This window comes from Lonchura striata, chromosome 4 (assembly GCF_046129695.1).
Source record: "Lonchura striata isolate bLonStr1 chromosome 4, bLonStr1.mat, whole genome shotgun sequence".
Lineage (NCBI taxonomy): Eukaryota > Metazoa > Chordata > Aves > Passeriformes > Estrildidae > Lonchura > Lonchura striata.
In genome coordinates, this window is record NC_134606.1 from 15,600,929 (window position 1) to 15,622,952 (window position 22,024).

At 36.5% G+C, this 22,024-nt stretch overlaps 1 protein-coding gene across 14 annotated transcripts in view; it reads right to left on the reverse strand.

Annotated features, from left to right (window-relative positions):
• LDB2 (LIM domain binding 2) overlaps window positions 1-22,024 on the reverse strand; it is a 363,936-nt gene that overhangs the window by 128,806 nt on the left and 213,106 nt on the right. For 8 of the 14 annotated variants that reach the window (XM_077782782.1, XM_077782780.1, XM_077782781.1 and 5 more), the window contains one exon: window positions 11,311-11,422. In XM_077782782.1, the coding sequence (XP_077638908.1) occupies window positions 11,311-11,422 (112 nt within the window). The remainder of the gene's footprint in view (window positions 1-11,310; window positions 11,423-22,024) is intronic. The other 6 variants (XM_021554349.3, XM_021554348.3, XM_021554346.3 and 3 more) reach the window with 1 other exon arrangement.

Below are 22,024 nucleotides of genomic sequence, written 5' to 3' on the forward strand. Positions count from 1 at the left end.
GACATTCCTTTGTTTTTCAGCTTGAAATATGTTTTCTTGGTGCAAGTTCATGTCGTGGTTCAAAATCTCTTTGCCTGGACATTTTTCTTTTTATTTTTTTTTTTTTTTTAAACCATAACCTGGAGCATCCCTTTGGATTACAGAATTTGATGCACAGCCAGCCATGCATGTGCAACTGTCCCTAAGAGCCAAGCCTCAGTAAAGCTGGTGTGCCTACAGTCTTGAAACAAAAATAGCTGTCAAATCAAAGCTAATTTGCCACAAAAGAAAGCACAGATCCACTGTTAGAGAATACCAAACTAGTTTGAGTTCAAAATTGCTTTAAAAATAGGGAATTGAGTTTATAAAAGAGAAGTGTGTTTTTAATCTCTCTAATATAATTTAAGAATGGATGAATTGATTTTCCTTAAGGCTGAAGGTGGGGGTAGGTTTTGGGGGAAGAAAAAATAGAAGTAATATCAATTCCTGAGAGGGAAAAAAGTTTTGAAGTCTGTCAGCAACTAAAAGAGGGGAGGGAAACAAACAGTTATGCAGAAGACTGCTGCTATCACATGTGACACAAAAAATATGTTAGTTTAATGTTCCCTGGAATAGGGTTTCATTTCACCTTATTTTAGTGAATTAAATCATGTACTACAAAGGAATTTGGATCTGAATGAAAGGAACAAGATTGATATCAGGATGAAAAGTAATGCTGTATTAATTCAAGTTCGGACATTAAAGACAAAAATAAAATTGAATTACCTAGTGTTCTAATATTTCTGGACTAGATAAAATTGTATATAAAAACCTTTATCATAGCCAAATGGAGTTGGGAATAACGAATTTTCAATAGGTACAACAAAATGCTCAACATCTACTTTCAGGTACCCAATGAACTGCATTGATGGAGTTGGCTCAGAAGCAGCCATTGGACAGACAGCTGTGCACTGGCACTTCTCTGCACATATTCTTGTACTATATTCAAAAAATGGTAAGCTAAGATTGGCCCAAGTGACAGATAAAAAGCAGATGTTTGAAGATGAATGGTATGCAAAAGGTAACACTGATAATGAAGGAATAGCACTTCCATGACCCTGGAGTCAGGGCCCAAGCCTCTTTGGCTGAAGGAACACTTACATGTGCAATTTATTCTGGAGCAGAGCTATGGAAGAGACATCACCCAGACTCTGCATGTGTCAGTGCCCTTCAGCAACAAAATTTTCTCGACCACTGACTGTTGGTTCATACGTCTTGGCTGGGTGGCAGCAAGGGAACAGCTCTACACAGCATAACCACAAGGTTGCAGGTATTGACATGTGCTGTGGCATGATCTGCTCAGCAGCCCAGATCTTGCTTGCAGTCCTTCTCTTGGCTTCTTCATACAATATAAAACCAAGATACCAACCAACACTTTTAATGACCTGAAACAAGATCCTTCAAAGAAGAGCATATCTGGAACAATGGATCTGCACTAGCACTTTTTCCTCCACAGGCAGAGCTGGACACCAGTGTCCTTCAGGGGCCAGGATATTCCCAGAACTTCAGTAGAAAAGTAGTTCAAACTCCACAAAAACAAAGGAATATTATAAATCTTAATCATTCTGTTCCAAATCCTATACATATACCTATAAACGGTCCTCTCTGATGTAAACTTTTAATAGTATCTATGTATTGAGTTCATTTGTCTTGAAAAATCCTAAGCAAATACTTCACAGAGACCACTTTCTGTGAAAATGAGGAGAGAAGAAACAAGAAATGCAAGGTACTGCTTACACTGCTATATGCACCAGAATGAACTTAAAATATTATGGTATAAAGCCTATATGGATCAGAAGAGTGGAACAGCAAAATGTCAGCAACATTTTAAAGGTAATATAATTTGGAGTGCAGAATTCAATATGATAAAGAATGATAGTCACTGTATAATATCTGAGTCTTCCCATACACAGCAGACTTTACAAAAAAATCATGACTGCATTAATTCAAGGAAACTTTCAATATGGAATTGGGAATAGTATCTCAGTGTCCAGAATCAGCTTTTGGGTCTATTTCTACTAATCATGGCACTGCAGCTGACCCAGTTTAAATGTATTTCTATAAAGATTCTATAATTTTTGGTGATGTTGCATGTTGTGTTCTCCTAAGCCATTTAAAATATTGCAATACAGTAAATACCTAGTGCCTAAAAATAAGGTACATGATGTGGAACAGCTCTACTGCATCATAGAAATACAATGTAAAAGTTTTAATAAAGTTATATTTGTGCATTAAATACAAGCATGCACATTTTGTGTAATAGAACCTACACTATACTAGGATGCATGTTTGTATATTTGACTATGTTCTATTTGTGTGTGCATACAGGTCTGCAAGATTAAATTTGTGGGTAGAGAAGCAAATATTTTATTATCTGAACTTAAAAAAGATCATCTGTGCCTACAATCCTTGTCCTGACAATGTGCTAAATCCATGAAGTATTCAACACCACTAACTGCACTGGTAAGAGTAAATGCACAATACAGAATTTACAAATCATTATAAAGTCATCATAACATGCATAAACTTCCCAGAACAATTAGGAATTTTGTTCTGGATCACCTATACCTGAGGATTCAAAATGGAGGAAAAAAAAATCTGACCCACAGTTTAGCCATTCAGTGCTTTATAAAAGGAAATTTATTTCTAATACCTTCAGGCAATCCATGTGCTCAGAAGTGTTATATCTTATACCAGTTGTGGATAAAACTACTATACTTAATTAAATGCCTCTCTGTTTTAGAAATGAGATAAAAAATATGAAAATATCCTCTACCACAGAACTTCTGTATTTTTTATGGTGTTACTTAGGTAATTCATAAAGTGAGGCATTTCACTTCTGAAAAAGAAAGAACATGAATGCAACAAAATAAAAGGAAAAAAATGAAAAATGCTGAAAAAAATTTTTCAACTACTAAGGGAAACATGAATATTCTAATCCAGTCTTATTTCTTACAGGAACTCTGTAACTATGTTAGGACATTTTTCTGAAAGAACACAACATATATTAACTGATCATTTTAAAAATCACTTGATAACATTAAAAGTTGAAGCACTAACCACTGAATATTTTCAATTTCATGGAAAAAGATCTAAAATACCTCTAGTAGAGCAACACTTTTATTTCTCAATAAAAGAAAATTAATTTGATGTACTAAAAACATTTGAAGCCAAATACAATTATTCAGCAAAACAGAAAAAGTACTGACCAATTCCTCACAATTGCTATTACATTATGTACACAAAGCAATTAAGAAATTATTTAACCTGAATTTTAAAATAGCGTAAAATCAGGTAATATTTTGATGTAAAAAGCTATTAATTTCCATTATTTTGCATGAGTTTCCATAATTTTATTAACATCACCTCCTGCAGAAAGACCTGAATGCTACATCATTTGGACCAATTGGGTGAACAAAAGCCAATCACAACAAAGGGATTATTTGTACTGGGCAGGGAAAAAGGCCATAAATCACTGTGATTTCTCATGTTAATTTTGCCTTTATTCTTTCTCCTTCTGAACAGACCCAAGACATCTCTAATTTGTCATGTCCTATGATATTAAGATTTCTCCCAAAGAGGATTTATCACTTAATTTTTTTTATACAGCAGCAGAACTAATCTGATTGACTGGAGTTTCAGAAATTGCAATTAGAGGCTCCATATTCACATTTTGACTTAGTAGCCCTTATTACATGAGTAGCCCTTTTCCATGTACCACTTCACAGACACAGGGTCTCCCATATTGATTTTTACAACTTGCTTAGTTACAAGCAGAAGAAATCTGAGATGTCCTTTTGCAAAATACCTGAAATCTTTTGTTATTTGTTAGGATAGTTGCAAAAGAGGTCAATGAAACAGTTTTCATTATAAATTTTTCCACAGAGTACCTAACTGGTGTTGTGTGTGTACACACAGCCAACACCCACACACGTTGCATGTGGCAGGCACTTTGCATCTGTATTTTGAAGGTATTGATAATTCAGAGGTGCAGGAACACTAAGCTAGCTAATATGACTGCAGCTGTCAGAGGTGAAAGTCTAATTCATATCTGCTAATTGCAAATCAGAAACTAGCAGGAACTATTCCTTTAGCATCTGTCAGTAATATTGAGAAAAAGAAAAATGCCCTTTCGAAGGAAATTGGTGGAAGATGCTTGTGCAAAATCTTGCTTTGCCAGCAGTATTAGAAAAGCATTATTTTTACTACTCAAAATTAGAAATAATAAGGTGTTTTTAATCACAAAAAGTTTAGCATCCAAGATGACTAAGTTGTTCCAGAACTGGTTATGATGGCTGAGACTGAACTGAATAGGGGACTGAAAGCTGGCAGCAGCTCTGGGATCAGTGACTTCAGGGAAACAGAGGTGAAGGTCAGACAGTGCCCTGAGTACAGGAGGCTCCACAGCCTCCCCAGGGAATCTCTCCAAGCACCTTTTCTTGATATGTCCTGTTCTTATGTTCCATTTTCCTCTTTCCTTTTTTCCATGTCTTCTCTTCTGCAGACCAACTCAAATTCTTCTGTTTTTCTTAATAAATTTATTTCAAGACTTTTGCTTTGCCCTGGACACTCTCCAATCAGACCACGTGTTTCTGTACAAATGCCATCCAAAACATGCATTCAGTACAGACAAAGAAAAGGCAATCCCAGTCAGTAGGAGAGATATAGCTCCTGCTTCAGAATACTGGATTCACCATAGCTGAATTGATGGGGCGAAAATACAGAAAAGAACTATGCCTGAAAATTAAGAATCTCTTAAGGAGACTTCCTAAGATATCTAAAAGATGCAGCTATAAGGTGGAAAAAAAAACAACTTTGGCAAAAAAAAAAAAAAGGTAGGAAAATGAAGGCAATAATTAGAAGGGAAGATATCTTGATAATTATGATGCCTGTAGAAAATAAAAACAAAGATAAAAAAGGGGGAAATGTTCTGTAAAAATATATTATGAAACATATTAAAATGAGATGCTGAAGTTGGCAGTGAAAAATTCATATCCATAAAAGCTAGAGAAAATAAGACATTGAAATTTAACAAACCTTAATTTAATTTGGGAACAGAAAAACTTTCAACATATAAGAAGATTTTTTGTTCTACTTCTGGAAAGAATGTTGATCTTGAGTGAAAAGTGCTTTCTAGTCCATTGGCAACTAAGATGGATCTTAAATAGTATCTATGAGAAGTAAATGTTTTGAAATTAGCGGTTCTAAGGGGTTTTTTTTTCCACATTTCTATCTGGTGTTATAAAATATTAATTAAAGAAATAAAAGAACTACTGAGGGAATTTTAAAAATCCACTACTACTAAGCTGATATTTAAGGGACACTATACAATCAGGGAACAGCATAACATAATACACTTGCTTGATATCAATCCAGACAAAGTAGTGAAAAAAATTATACAGGATTTAACTGACAAAGATTGAAGTGAAAGGGATGTAATTAATGCCAGTCAACATGGGTTTATGCAAAATAGCTCTTGTCAAACAAATCTCATTTTATTCTTTGATGAGCTTATCAAAGTTTGGGTGATAAAGATAAGTGCATGGCTTTATTACACTTAGACACCTGTAAAGTATTCAACTTTCTAGTGCATTACTTATATTCTTACTAAAATTGATTAATATACCATTTTCATAGAGCATATGTAAAATTGATTGAGAACTCTTTAAAACATCAATTTTAGGAAGTAATTGTTAATTAGAAATAATTAGCTGGAAGATGGCGAGGCTAGCGGTGATCCAGGCAATTGTGAACATTTTACATCTGATTTTAATGAAATTTTTACCTATGTTCTGATATTGAATTCAAAATTATTGCCAAGAAACTTTGAAAAAACCCAAAACTAGAATAGTGGTATATAAATACCATGGAGTCACACAGAATAAGCTGTCTCACAAAGCTAGGCCAATTTACTGTGCTGTACCTGAATGCTCAAATGATGTTTAATGACTGTGATTTCTTGGGGAAAAAAAATAAAGGAAAAAAGAAAGAAGATGTTCCTGGAAATAAAACAATCTCTTTCTCTAGGCAATTTTAATTTTCTCTCTAAGACTTATAGGAGAGAAGGCAGATGACAGTTTTAGAGAAACCCAGGGTGATAATGTAGCATGCTGGCCCTTCAAACCATCTTTTTGAAAATAGTTATGCAAGTGGGTAATGTGTAATGAACTTTCCCTGTTTATTCCCAAGATATGCTTATAAGAAACACCCACTAGATGTGGCTTCTTACCATTCACCTCTGAATTTTTTTTCAATAAAGGACTATGTCCCTCCCTTCCTCCCTTCCTCCCTTCCCACTCTTTCTTTCAATGAAGAAAAATCAAACAGGGTTCATAAACCAAGTAGAGAAAATGTAAAAAAGAGGCATAAAATGCAAAACATGGTATAGTTACCTTGTACATTCCAAACACAAACTGCAGTAGAAATTATAACTGAAAATACATATTCAATTATCAACTACAGATTCAAAGTAACAATAAAACTGAAATCACTATATTTTCCTAAGGATAGGGAGAGCAAAGAGCTCAAATTGTTCCTTTTGAAATTTCTACTGTGTAACATTATGCAATGTCATATAAAATTGGGTGATGAAAGCCTATAAAAAGTGCCTGAAATTCTCAATATATCCTACATCTGTAAGCTTAAATAAATCCATTTTGAGAACTCCATCATATCTACCACACATGAATTTATTTTACAGCTACAAATGCAATAGTTCATGCTTTTGCTTCCTCACAGTATTATAGTTCCTCCATGGACAGAAATCATTTAGTGAACAGAAGAGAAACGTAGACAAGCTCTAATTTTCTGTACAGTGGCAACTGCATTCATTATGCATTAAAATAGCACTTTCCCTGAAAGAGTTAATTTTCTAGCTCCTATTCTCTGCAGTGCTGCATAAACACTGCACATTATTCTTACTGAGCATGCTTCATCTTTCCTGTCTCCACAGTCTTGGGCTGTCAATCAGCTGTCAGTCCCTACCACATCAGCACAGTGCGCATCACCAGGCTGTCAGCACAGCAGCTGATGAGACTCTGCTAAGAGCTGTCAATCAAACTTGTTTCTCTTATCTGTTCGGGAAATATTTTGTCTCTGAGAAACAAAGAACCTGGGCAACAATGGATCAGAGTCTAGTATTTACTCTTTTACAGGGATAGGAGCCTCTTAACAGGAAATGAGTGCTTTATCCACAACAAGGAAACAAAAATTCTGCATCATTAGGCATATTTTCCTTTTTCAATTTTGTTTAAATCCTATTTATTTCTTGAACAATCAAATCAGGGAATAATATATTAAAGCTAATTTCTTTTTGCTCTCACTGTAGAATGAACTTCATGTGTTTTCATCCTAGTTTCTGTTGACTATAATTCAGTGCAATGTAAGATAGGTAGCATGTCTACTTTTCGGAATTTTTCCTTGTCTTTAAGCATTGGAATGTGTGAAGTTTCTGTCCATCTTAGGGTAGCCAAAAAGCCACACTAGAGAAATGCATAATTTACACCTTTCTTAACTTAAAATATATCTTTATTTTCTGCAGCATTTTCATTAAAATTTCAACATAGAATTCAGTAATATAAGTAGTGTTCATAGATAATAGCAGACCAGAAGAGTAGCTGAGGGGTATAAGCAAGCAGAAGAAAAACATATTTTCAGTGTCTGTTTGAAAGATAGCATCTTCTTTCTGGAATGCTGTGCCAGGGAGAAAGGATTGCAGAAGGTAAAGTTCTTGCATGTACAGAAATCAAATACTGCAGAAAGACAAAAGGAGCTGCAAAGATGGGCACGGCAGCTATTTCTGGTCTGACACAGAATCTCTGCATGACAAAGTTAAGCTGGGCTTTCAAGTCACATCTATCCAAGGCATAATATTGTTCTGCACAGATAACTAGGTCTAGGTCTAACAAACCTGGCAATCAAATTAATTAAAACAGGTGGATTACTGAACTAACAAACCTCTGCTCTTCCCAGGGCATAAGTAAGTATCTTTAATGCTGTGCCATGCAGATACAGGGACATTTAAAGCTAGCTCAAGTATCAGTACATAGTGTTGCCTGACATGAGGCAAAGTAAACATAACCTAGTGACTTAAAATCCCCATTCTGAACCATATCTATTTTTCCCTACAAAGGCAAGAATCTCAGAGTTGACAGTTGAAGAGAAACATTGAGAACAGCAAAGGGAAGAAAATGGCTTTTCTCATTGTAGAGAGGAGTGCTATAAAACATGGTAATATGAATGAAACACCTAAAACTATTTTGTATTCTTCATAAAGCTACAATTTTGGGCCACAAAAGTAAATAAGCAACTTTGTTTTCTAAGAAAAAAAAAAAAAAAAAAAAAGGTGGGTTCACAACCCCTTATAATCTCTTGGACAAAACTGTATATTAAAAGTTAAACCAAAAGGGGAGGCAAATAAAAGTAATTTTTAAAAAAATCTTCTACCACTTACACAAACACTGATTTACGGACCTGCACTGAACAATTGCATTGGCTGTGGCATTGGACTGTTCAGGTAAGAGCAGAGAGCAGAGGGCAGAGAAAGCCAGCTGGGAAACAGGCTATGATATGAAACTCACAGAAAGGAAAAGTTTAAAGCAACCGAAAGAAAAAAGCCCCAAAGAAATTTGGGAATTGCACTCAAGATTAGTTCCCAACAGCCTCCCACAATATTCTCGAGGGGCTTTGAAGAAGGAACCTGGGGCAAATCAGCGTGCTTCTTCATGTCTCTGATGGCTTAAGACAAGTTCTAAATAGCCCTTGAGAAGAAGGAGGGAAATGGACTGGGAGTTGTCATAACCCAGAGAAAAATGAGGCCATGGACAGCAAAAAAGTTTTTTTCCTTTCCACACATGCACACATGTAAGGGGATTTGTTAAATTTATTTGCTCCAAAAGAGAATATTTTTGTTCTCAGAAGAGGTAAAACATTGCCCAAAGAAAAAAAAAATATAAGATGGTGGCCACAGCCAATGTCAGAGATGCAAACAAAGCTCTCACAGGCTGAAGCAAGACAAAGGCAAGCAATTTTGACCTGAATCCTAGAGCAAAGGCAAGAGATTGGCATCTTCCATCACTTTCAATTTTATAAACAACTTCTCAAAGGATGCCTTTTTCTCTTCTACTGGGCCTTATCTTGGTTCCTCCATTACTGTCTATGCCTGTAAGAGTTAGAACAAACAATTTGTCTTTTCTCTTTCCTCTCTGCCAGTTCCAATGTGTTTAATGCCCTCCCCCTCCTAAAGAGCATACACACTAGGCAAGGAGGCAGGTGTCTTCCTGGAGACAGCAGAGATGAAGAAAAGGGCAATTTACTTTCACTGCTTTCAGAACTCCATGTTTGGTGCTACACCCACATGCCACACTCACCTAACAGGAGCCACAGTCCCTGGTCAGCAATTCCACCAGCTTGAAATAGAAGTTCTGGGTGCCATTGTGGTTCTTGAGAGATGCCAAGAGCACCCATAAGAGAGAGTATGGCTTGGGCAAGCAAAACAGAGAGCTGTAGCAGGAGCAGACTTCTCTATTCTCAACTCCTGGACATGGTTTTGGACACAAATTTCCCATCTAGGAAGAGAGAGCTACTCTCAGCTATCTCTTGGACAGCACAGAGGCCTCAAGACTCCTCTCAAAGCCTTCTCAGAAGGCAATGGAATTCTCAAACTGGAACAGCCACAAGCATGCTCTTCAGAGTTTCACTGAGTTGGAATACTGCTCATGTCAAAAAGCATCACTAATAATGTAGTTCAGTATTACATAAATTTTAACCAACAAAGGAAAGGAAATATGAATTACCAGCAAAGAGCCTTACATGTGGAGCTTCAATTCCAGATGCTGAGAATAAACCAATCCTTTTGTGCAGAGGTCAGAAATTAAAACCAGAGGAAAAGGTGTGTGTACTAGTCATTTTTAAAAGCACGACTACAGTAACTTGATTTTTCAATCATTCTTATCAGCAACAATGCTAAGAATCACAGTATTACCCCATGCCAAACTGTCCCAGTTACAGACAATACAACCATTATCAAGCATTTGTGACAACAGGACTATTTTACACATTGACAAATTCTTTCATATGCAGCTCTGTTTTCTAGAATCACAACTCCCTCTGATCCAACTGGACATTAATTGCTTTTTTGCTGATGTATCTGTGCCTTCTGGACTGATAACACAACTAGCAAATCTGATATCTGACAAGTTGACTCAACCTAATCAGGACAGATCAGCTGTTACCAATGTTGCTATAGGCTGTAATTTGAGGACCTTTAGAGAGTTATCACTTGCTTTGAAAGGCAAGAAACTGTAATTCTGTCAACACTAATCCCAGAAACATGCATTTAAAGTGGTTGTTATTTTTCTCCAGAAGAAGGTAACACTTGTCAAATAAATACCTGAGATAATTGATAATAGGAATTAGAAGTGTGTGAGTGATAGGCTGACAGTCACTCTCATGAAAAAGAAGAACCTCACAAGATTCAGAACATTACGTAGAGAGCACAATCTGTCACCATGAGGCAGGGGTCATTCTGAATGGAGTCAAACAATTGGCAATGCAGTTTTTCAATGTTTACTTCTCTCTCTGTTGCTTGGTGCTAAAGCTGAGTGAATTATTCACTTCAAACAATTTGTTCGATGAATTTTATCCCATTTTGCTGCTCAGTGTGTGCAGGCAATGGATTCCAAAGGCATCAGATTTATTCACTGCTTCACTTTTATTCAAGGTTTCACTTAGTGCTCAATTGAGAGTATTCTAGACTTCCACTGCTGCTCAGACAGCATCCAAGGCTGGTTCTTAATGTGTGCAAGCAGCATAGGTCCACACGGCTGATGGAATAATACTTATCTACATCAGCAAGGATATAGATTTGAATTTTTTGTTTTTGTTTTTCTGATCCCTCTTTAATTTTTGAAGCCCTTCCACCAATAATACTAATATTTGCTATAAAGTTCCCTTTCTGTGAACAATTTTGCACACAAGACTCAACACTTCAATTTTTGCAGAAGACAAATCACCAAAGGGTGCAAGCACAGCCACAAAGCACATTAATTAAAAAAAAATCAAAATATTTTATTTTATTATCTGCTTCATTCCACTAGGAAATAATTTATTTTCATGTAATGAAACTCAGAGGAATTCTATAAAAAATGGATTTCCAATTAATGGAATTCTTCAATGTAACTTAATAGTCACTGAATATACACAAGTGACTTGGTCATTGCCAGGGTTGCATCTGTCTTGTACAGATAAACTGTTTTTAGAAACTCATATTTAACATTAGAACAAAAAATATACATTTCTTACTGTATCGCTTTGGTCCATCTTCCAAACAAAATGAAAGTGTTAAGGTTGCATCATCTTCAAAAAATTCAGTTGCAAAGGCATCCCACCAGAGGTTGTCACTATCCTAGGAAGCAACAGATCATTGACTTAACAGGAGGCAAAATGAAAATATGTTCATCTGTTGTAAAAGAAATTCAACAGGATCACACCTAGTTTGGCTTCTTCACCTATGGTTTTGGGGTACAGATGTCTATATGATATTTCAAATTAATTTTTCCTTGATAAAGTTCTGGTTCTAATTTAGGAAAAAAACCTGAAGTGTTTAATTTACTGTATAATGAACTTTCATTTTATATAGCATACTAAATAGGTAAAAACTTTCTTTTCCATAACATTTTTTCCAAATATTAGATATTGTTTTACAAATCAATTGCAAATAAAGCAATTATGAGTTTTTCCTCCTTTTTTGGGCTGTGTGTCTCAAATGCTTGGTCCTGATAATGAAAAATCCTTCAGTACTTAATTCTATAATGCTACATAAACTCATCATCAGCACAAGATGACCAAAAAGTAATTTAGAAACTAAATATAATAGCCATTCTATTCCAATGCATTTAATATAAATACAATACTTCAGGTTGATTAACTACCAGCTAATTACTTAAATGTAATTGTTGTGAGAAATCTTTACTTTTATGTATGATACAAGAAGTGAAAAAAAAAATTTAAGATTACTTGTGCTGATGACTTGTGCATACTTAGACTTAGTAATATACATGGCTGGAACAGGGCAATTATTAAAATAGTGAACAATGTAAAACACATACCAACACAGCAAGCACTACAGATACTTTCTTGACTTTATCAATTGAACCAGGCATTTTCAGACCTGGATGATCAACAACAGGAACCCATCCTCAATGTCCAGCACCTGAGCAAGTGGTTCAGCTTGCAAGGGTTTTGCAGAAGTTGTGCAACGCCAAATGTTTCATTCAAAAACTATGGATATTTTTAATAGCTGGATTAGAAATTTTTGGTTCAGTCTCTTCTGCTCCTCTGAGGCCCCAAGACCTGTAGCACACAAGGTCAGTACCAAAGCTGGAAATACACTTCTGAAGATGCCCTGGCTGCACTCCTCAAAGTAACTCTATTCCACTCACAGCACCTTCCTGTCCAGTGAGCAAGGCCAGGTTAACACAGCACAGTGAGGTCTGAGCACCTCTTAATGCCTGAGCAATGTAGATTTAAGCCAGAGATGAAGCAAACAAATATTTGCCTCACAAGAAAAAAATCCTGAGATAAAATGCCAATTTGAAAGAAAATGTGCATCTATCATATTCATTATGTACACATGCAAAGCAATCTGGGGATTTTAGTTCTGTTGCTGTATTTCCTGATGATGTTAATTTTGGATTTCACTCAAAATGTTAAGTAAGGTATACCTCCTCCATCTCAATTTCACTTTGATTTTTTGTCAAGCATCCAATGGAGAAATGGTAAGGACAGGTTTTAACAATCTGGTTCTTTCCAGAGACCCTAGAGAGACTTCTTGTCTGAGTCAGAGCCTGTAATACATTTTCCCTGCCAAGGCTCATCCAACCTGGCAGTGACAGGATCATACAGCCCTGCCATTCAATCACACAAAGAGGTATCAAAGCTGTCCCCACATCTCAGAAATCTGCTGTCACAGAGAGTTGTTGTTCTTTCCTGGTGTAAACCTGATGAGTGCTCCCACATGCAAACACTGCTGTGTTGAGTAGCCAAGCAGCCACAACAGTAAGCATGAAACACTCAGTGGCAAGCATGGAACATGCACACAGGTGTTCCACAGACCTTTGCACAGGGCCCTGCACTCAGCACAGCCTGGGGGGGTTCATTATAAGCCCATACAAGAGTGCATTGTCCAACAAGTAGCTATGAGCTCCTACTCTGCCATTTGACTAAAGAGAGGCTGAAGTACCATTTAACCTTTTGGACATACTTGTCATAGGGAAGGAGGAGTGGAGGGAAGAATTTCAGCACAATGCCACACACCACATTTGCAGCTCTTGTTAATGCAGTAGTTGAGTATCACTGGAGCTACTCCTGTAGCATCCAGTGACATGGGAACAAAAAGGTGAGCATGTCATAGCCAGGACTTAACTGCACGTTGGAAAGATAGAGAAGAGCAGGCAAAGTGCAGTGCCTCACCTCAAAACCACACATATCTGCACTTATGCTGAAGAAGTGCTTTCAAGACTTCTTGGAAAGAAGTCTTGAAAGCAAGAAGAATGTGGAAATGGAATTACTGTGGATTCCCTCCCTGGTTAGATGAAATATCCAGACTCTCACACAGTTTGAACATGGTCCAAAGTCTTTATCTTAGGATTTTGCATATTTTAGGAGGAAGAAAGAAAAATATAAAATGCAGCACCCCACCCTCAGAAAGAAAACTGGACATTAAAAAAGAATATATAAATCCTGTCAACCTTTGAAATGCTCTGCTGATTAATTTTCTGCCCCACCCTTGTCACAGGTGGGCCCACTTACTCTCAAAGACACATGTAAACAAAACCCAATGAGGAGATGTCCCCAGCCAAACCAAAATAGGATCCAGTTTGGTTTTTGTTTTTTTTTTTTTTTTGCGAAAAGGGGATAGTGAAGGCAAGACTGCCCTCAGGCATCTTTAACTTATGCTTTGACAGGTTATGGGGAATTTCGCCAGAGTAATTATTTTTCTATTCAACAATAATGAGAAATTACCATGGCAACCTCCCTTTCACGTAGTGCACTCATATGCTCAAACACTGAAATAATGGCCTAAACATAACAAAAAAAATAATTCTCTAAAAATATTTTTTATTAAAATAAACTTAAGGAATACTCACAGGAAAGAAGAGGACACACAGACAGCAAGTTGGGTCAGAAGTGAAGATGCCATTCTGCTGTGGCCAGACACCCAAGAAGCAAAATGACTTCTTCCACAACTGTCATTGTTCCCTCTGATCCCCTCCACCCCTGGTATTATTTATAATTTGAAGCATGGCTCAACTCTGAATAGGGTCTCCAAGTAAATGGAATCCTACTGTTTCAGTATTTTTCCCTGACTCTGGTTTCTTGGCAAAGGTAATCAGGTTTAAAGTACAATGATGTTCTTTTTTTCCCTCCATCTAAAAGTCCCGTATGTGCACTGTGTGATCTGAGAGTCAAGCTGGGTTCTTCTTACACCTTACACACTTACATGATTAAGAGTCTGCAAGCTAAATGAGGCCTTTCCACTTGCTTGTGATAGATCTTACAGCTGGAATATGAGGCCAACTGAGACTATGGCATTTTCTCCAAATTATTTTATTTTTTTTAATGACTGACAAAAAAAGCCAGTACATGAAATCACATTTTAAAGGCTGCAGATACCTTGCAGAACAGAAGTGGAATTCAAAATTATTTTGATAGATTTGAGAAATTATCTGAAATGAAGATGAAATTCAACAAAGTGAAGTGACAAAAGTACAGAAAAAAAATGGGGAATAATTGGCTAAACAGTACTGTAGAAAATGGTCCAGATCGTAAAGCAAATATGTCAGCAATCAATTGCTCTTGGAAATAAGGGAAATGTCTTAGATATAATACCCTTCCACTCCAGCAAACACACCTCTGGAAAGACTTCAACTGGAATAGTCTGTCCACTTCTGGAGTACTATGGCCAAGTCTGGGCCACCCACTCTTAAAGCTGAGAATCACAGCAATCAATGAGTTTAAAGACATGAAAACAAACCAACCAACCCCAAAAGATTCAAGGGAAGAAAGGCAGAAGGATCTAGCTGTGTTTTGTATAAGACAGAAAAAATTCACAGGAAACATGACAACAGTCCTCAACTATATGAAAAGGTTGCTATAAAGAAGAGTGAACACTTGTCCTTGGTGCCTAACACAGATAGAAAAAGTAATAATTTATTCTGTTTGCTGCTATTGCAGGTTAAGTGGATTAATGCCCTGTAACAGATTTCTAGGCCAATGTTTTGCAGAGGGGAAAGAGCTGCAGAGCACAACTGCTGTGCTCCCAAGGGGAGCGGGTATAGAGATCCTGCTGCCCATGAGCCTCCAGCAGAGCCGCCCCTGCACAGCAGCTCCACAGCTCATGCCCAGTGAAAACCTGAATTTGGTTTCTCCCTCACATTGCTTTTGGCTGCACATGTTTAACAGGTGAAAATATTCAATTCAGAGTTACAGAAACAAATAAATACAATTGTGAATACACATAGGAAAAACATCTGTTCTGAAGTCAGACTTTTTATTTAATAATCACTTTTTAGGGAAAAACTGAATTTTAAACATGAGTCTTGGCATTGGATAAGGGAAAAATAAAAAGAGAGAGTGAGCTTGGGAGCTTACATTTTTCTTCTGGCATCTGCAACCCTTTCCTATTGACACTTACTATTTTCAGAACTTTATACATCTACATTCCTGTTGGCAACATATATGTGTCTCATATTCTTTTAAGTTAATGTTGCACAAGGAACTGCTGTCTCCCTAAGGAAAGAACAGCATTCCTTCCCTCCTCCTGTTTCCAGCAAATTAAACTACATTTGAGCTTTCAAAATGCAGTTCAAGATAAGATTATGCCATTAAATACACCTGGAAAAACTCCACAGCCATTACAGATTACAAAACTCACAAGTATTAAAAAAATCTAACATTGAAGTTTGTAATCAAAGCACACAGAAAAATAATGAAAAATAAAATGTCCAAATACAAGAAACCAAAATTTTTCCCCATTAGTTTTAAATTAGACCAATATTGTCTCTACCGAATATATTTAAGATTCTACAATTTAAGATACAAATTGCAAATGAGTAACAAATGAATAGGGATCTATATATCTTAATTGTGTAGATTTGGAAATTTGAGTACTCATGTGTAGGTCTGGCCCTGCAAATCACAATGGTTTTATAATCTGGCATAGGGCTTTTTGCTATTTGTATACATTCAATAGGGACTACAGATACAGAGTCCTAGATAGGTTTTCCTGGAAACAGCATGAACAGAGTGAAAGAGTGGAGTGCTCATATGTATGTAGGTGGGTAACCCATATTTGGCTGTCTCTTATACAAGAAGATACACACCTTTCCTATTTTCCCAGTATCCTTGCTAAGAATATGTGGTACCCTATAGTTAGTAAAAGTGTTTGAGAAAGAGGACCAATCTGGTCTCTCAGGGCTAGTTTCTAAGAGCCTCTTCCATTGTTTTTCCATTTGTTATTCTATCTCATTTATTTTCTTTCAAACATAAAGCATATTTTACACTGAATTGAACATACCTTTAATCTTGCATTAATGGTATCTTAGAGAATATCCATCTCTCTTTCCCTGCCAGGAATGCCCAACTCTATTCCTTCCATTTGTTATTTCACACACATTCATAGTTTTAATGGTGTTGCTTTCTTTTATTTCACTTACTAGTGTGGCTGGATTCCATCTCTCAAACAATGTGTAGTAAAACTGGCTAAAAGATTTTAAGACTTGGCTTTGGTCATAAGTAGTTTTCTGTTCCATTATACACTTGCAACTTCTTGCCAAAACTCCGTTCAATGCCCAAAACATATCAGTCTCTTCAGCTCACTTAATAATTAATTGAACTATTGTTTACATTCCACTTAGGAACTTATCTTCAATTGTACAGTAAAGAAACAACACCAAGTTTCTGTTTTATTGAAAAGGCAAAATATAGTCATACAACAGATCCCCACAGCAATACCTCCTCAGAGAGACTGACTGGGGTGCAAAATAGGGGCCAACATCTCTGTTTCTCATGTAAATCTGGACTAAGTTTAAAAATCCAAAGGAATTCCAGGGAAAGGCTCATAATAGGGAGTTAGTCTTTCACATTCACTGGAAATGCCTAATATATCAAGGATCCTATTTTTATTGTCTATAAATCAGTACACTATCAGGCAACAGAAAATCAAACATGAATTATTTGATTTTAGATACAAATGGGAGAAACAAAAAAAAAAAAATAGAAAAAGAGAGAGGCTTTGCAAAATACACAAATTGATCCATGCCATTTTCTTGTTGTACTCTGAACCCAGGCAGATGAGAATCAGCATCATTTTAGCAAAAACACTGCGCTGTAATGACACTGGCCATACAACTCAGCCTTGCAGATATACAGCTTTGAGATAATGTCACTTATATGTCACAAATAGCAAGTCCACACCAGGAAATTTTACCAGGGGTTCAGATTAACTGAAACATGTTGACACTGAAATAAGGACAACTAATATTTTCCTTGTGTTCAAAAGGATGGTTGACCCCATCCACTAATGTATGCCCAAATTAGATACCTTTTGTTAGAGAATTTGTGGGAAATGCTCACTAGGCTGGCAAATATCAAGACCAGCCTACACACAACTATAAAAGAACAGTTATTCCACTGCATCTAAGCCATCCAATTTTCCCATCTACACAGATGCTACATGTATAAAAATTTGGATATCCTTTTAAATTGTAGTGCTTAAAATTACAGAGATTTTTAACTTAAGTTGTCAGGAAAGGATAAGACAGAGACATACCTGGTTCAGTCTAATAACAGAATCTGAGAAGAATGCCTGGCCTAAAACCTATTATTTGTCAGTCTTTAAATTTTACTGAAGCTTGTGGACAAAAGAAAAATGAATTCTTAAATATCCACTCTGTGCATGTTTGACTATTCACCTGCAGCAGACAGTAGACTGCAGTTTAATACTGGTCTGTAAGCAGTACAGAGCAGAAGGAGTTAACTTGTGAAATGTGTCATTTCACTGGGTTCTTTAATTTGAATTCATTATTTCCATTCCTGAAATTTTGTGCACAAGAGTGGATAAGAGAAAGACAGGGGGAAAAAGATCAGTGCAGCTGGGCTTAAGACACACTCCACTGCCAATTCCTTATTGCCAACATGGCATCATCCTTGAGATTTCACAGCAATATCATCCCTGACCAGCAGAAGATGCTCTTTTGTCCTTTTAAAATATATGGGATAAGATTTCACTTGGTCTCTAAGGAGGAGACCTATATTCTGGCTGTGATAACAAAAAGATGGGCATTAACAACCAAATTGTGGAGTTTTTACAGAACTATACACTTCCACCCACAGCAGATTATCCATTAGTACTTGGTATATATACAGTGCATACTAAATCCTTATTCAAAATTGTTTTAAATTTGAATCCTTTTTTCAATAGGCATGAAAATATCTCTGGCTGGCTGGAAATAGAAATAGATTTTCTTAGGAGTATTCTCAATCCATGATCATTCCAGACAAATCACAGACCTGAGTTCTGTGTTTATCAAAAATGAACCACAGTTACATTTCTCTATTCTGCCAGAGAATACCCCACAGCCTCTGCCTTTGAGAATAGTTTATAGAGATGGAATATTAAGTGTGTCTATTATCTAATGTACTACTGTCAGCCATACAAATGCTCTTATTTTATTCTGACATTTTGACCTGGTTTCTTTTTTACCTTGTTTACTTCCATCTCTATGAGTAAATGGAAGCTGCTATGCCATCTATCCGAATGAAAAGGCAATAACTAGTATTGCCATGAGTGAATATAGAGCATCAAATATTATGTGTCACTAGGGCACAGAAAAAAACCTCATATTCCCAGCAAGATTACTAAATGAGTCTCTCTAGGTCTATCTATCCAACTGCACCAACTCCCAGGGCTCTGAAATTTAGTGAACACAAATCCCTTTATCATTTATTACAGTAAAAATAAAATTATTACTGACAGCATCTAAATACTACATTGGAACATGATGAAGACAGTCCTTGACACCTCCAGTCCACACTGGGCTCTCCCCACCTCTTTGATTACTGAAGTCTCACAAAAGCACCACGTGTATTGGAGACAAGTACAAAGCTGGGACCTTCGGAGGTCCCTGAATCTGAAGAACAACAGTTTAAACTATGATCGAACAGACTGTACTTTGAGATGTCATAAATAGCTCTTCAGTTGAGTTAAAAAAATTATTCTGCTATGTATTTTCCCTTATTTTTGTGTGAATCTGGTGATCTAGGTAGGAAAGAGAAACACAGGTGACACAAGCCATCCTCCCAGTTACATTCCCAAGTCTTGCAGGAGTATCAAATAGTGAAAGGGCTATGTAATGAAGATACAAAGAGTTGATTTTATCATAAGAAAAGATTATATGGGTTGAAAAGACATATGGATGAGGAGATACATATCCCTATATACAGAAAGAAGGCCTGAGAGGGATTATTTACAAGGCCTGTAGTGATAGGACAAGGAGAAATGGCTCCAAACTGAAAGACAGCAGGTTTTAATTAGCACTGTGAGGGTGGTGAGGCCCTGGCACAGGTTGGCCAGAAAAGCTGTGCATGCCCCATCCCTAGCAGTGTTCAAGGCCAGGCTGGATGCAGCTCTGAGCAATGTGGTCTAGTAAAAAGTGCCCCTGCCCATGGCAGGGGATTTGGAAGCAGATGATCTTCAAGGTCTCTTCCAGCCCAGACCATTATACACAACTCTAGCACAACTCTACCCTACAGGACTTTGAGAAAACTCTTGCTAAACTCAGCAAGAGACTTTTAAAATTAAGGATATGCTTAAGTATTTTGCTGAGCTGAGATCCACCTATGCTTTTGCTAGTCTGCAAGCCTAATAAACTCAAAATTATGACTTCCTATTAAGCTTTGCAACCAGGTAAGAGCATATCAAAATTATGGACAGCTCTAACCAAAGAGCTTTTATTTCTTGGAAATAAAATTTATTTCCACAGGAAGTGGAAAAGATCAAGTATATTGTATGTCCCATCTCCTCTGGAGAACAGGTAATCTCATGCACAAAATTTAATTTAGCAACTAGTAAGAAAAAGAGAAAACAACTAAGAAAGAAGTATTGAAGTATTGAAGAAACCACTCTTGTTAAAATTTACAACCATAGATACATTTTAAATTATATATTGCTGCATTTAATTGTTTAATAATATAACTGTGGTTTTGGGTGTCCAGGTATCACCCAAAGAAATTGTAAAAACACTGCAGAATTCCAGACAATACAGAGAAGTACTGTCTTGTGGGAGTACTTATGGGACCTTACAAAAATTTTGGCAAGAAGCAATGGTAAAGCATAAATATGAGTTCTTTGTTATGTATAGGTAATAGAAAATACCCTCCATATCTTTGCTACATAAACAGTGCATATTCTTTAAGAAAAAAACAAAAAACCAAAAAGACCACTGTGGTAATTAACAAATTATTTCACAAAAACATTACAGTGACCTACAAATTATGTCTGTTAAAAGTTCATTCACATTTTTTATTCAACCCATATCAGAAGGCTCACTCGTGTGATAATTTTAAAGGATTGCTGCTTTTTTACAGCAAAACTATACTCCAAGTTAATTCCCATGTGCATTCTGTACTTATTAGAACTGTTAGTAATTTTTCTCAGCTGGTGATGTCATTCTATAGACAAATATCTCTGTTAAATGTGTTTCAGAATCTAAATTTTACTTAAGAGAGAGAGATAAGAAAAAAGATAGTGTTGAGGTATTAAGTTACTAAGTCTATATTTTAGACTCTATTTACTTGTTCCAGTTTTCAACACTAGAGCATAGTATCATCTACAGTGGCCATTTGAACCACTGATCAACTGCAGTTTTCAGATGCTCAGGTATTTGAAAATAATACAGCTACATTTATTGCTTGTAATTTTTAAATATATAAACACATATGCATTCAAACTCAATCAAACATTAAGGCAGAGATTTTCAAAGCTAATTAAAATACTTATGCATTCATTTGCCATTAAATTAAGTGGAAATCAGATGTTGTTATATTCTATGCAAGGCTCCAAATCCCAGCATGAAAATGGAACTTGTTACATTTGCTGAATCAAAGCTAGAGGGTGACAACAGGGCTGGGATTCATCTCACCCCAAGACAGTTGTCTAAATTCATGTGAGATAAAAAGCCTCCTGCAGATCTCTGTCTCTTCACTGTCTGTAGAGGGAGCCTAGAGAATGGTTCAGTCTAGCCATGTAACTTTTTTAGGAATAAAGGTAGATAAGATAAATTCTATTCTATATATCTACCAAGAATTTAAAAGTCAGGAAGAAAACTAGTTGAGGCTTTGAGAGCTTAGTGAAGGACAAAAATACGTGAAAAGCTGGGTGAAACAACTGTATCTACTTTGTCTAGATTTTTTACAGTCTTGGCAGGAAAACCTATAAATGATGTTCAAGTTTTATGCTCACAATTCTCAAAAATCTCCAGGCTGTCAGGTTCCTGCTGTTTCATATAAAAAGCTCCAAGTGGCAGACAGAAGTTGGAGAACTGGTTAAAGACTTCTGCCAGTATGAAATACTTTAAATGAAGAAGATGTGATTATTTGCCTGGCTTCCTAACTTTACTCCCTGGCTAGCCACACTTGCAAATAAAGGCCCTCAAGCCCTGTTTTTTATCTCATACTGTATTTGGATACAAAATTCCTGCTCAAAATACAATTAAACTAGTGATAGAATTACTCATATATATTTTCCTATGTTTTGGGTAATATGAAATATAAGGAAATCCTAGGTCAAAACAACACATATCAAATTCTGACATTTCTCATGCATTATCCTGTTACCCCCAGAACACTCAGTTGCTCCATTTCTCTGGGGTAGCACTACCCTTCTCAGGCACACTCACGACTGGGCAGGTACAGCCACCTCTGACTAAGGAGCACAGCCAGGAGTTCA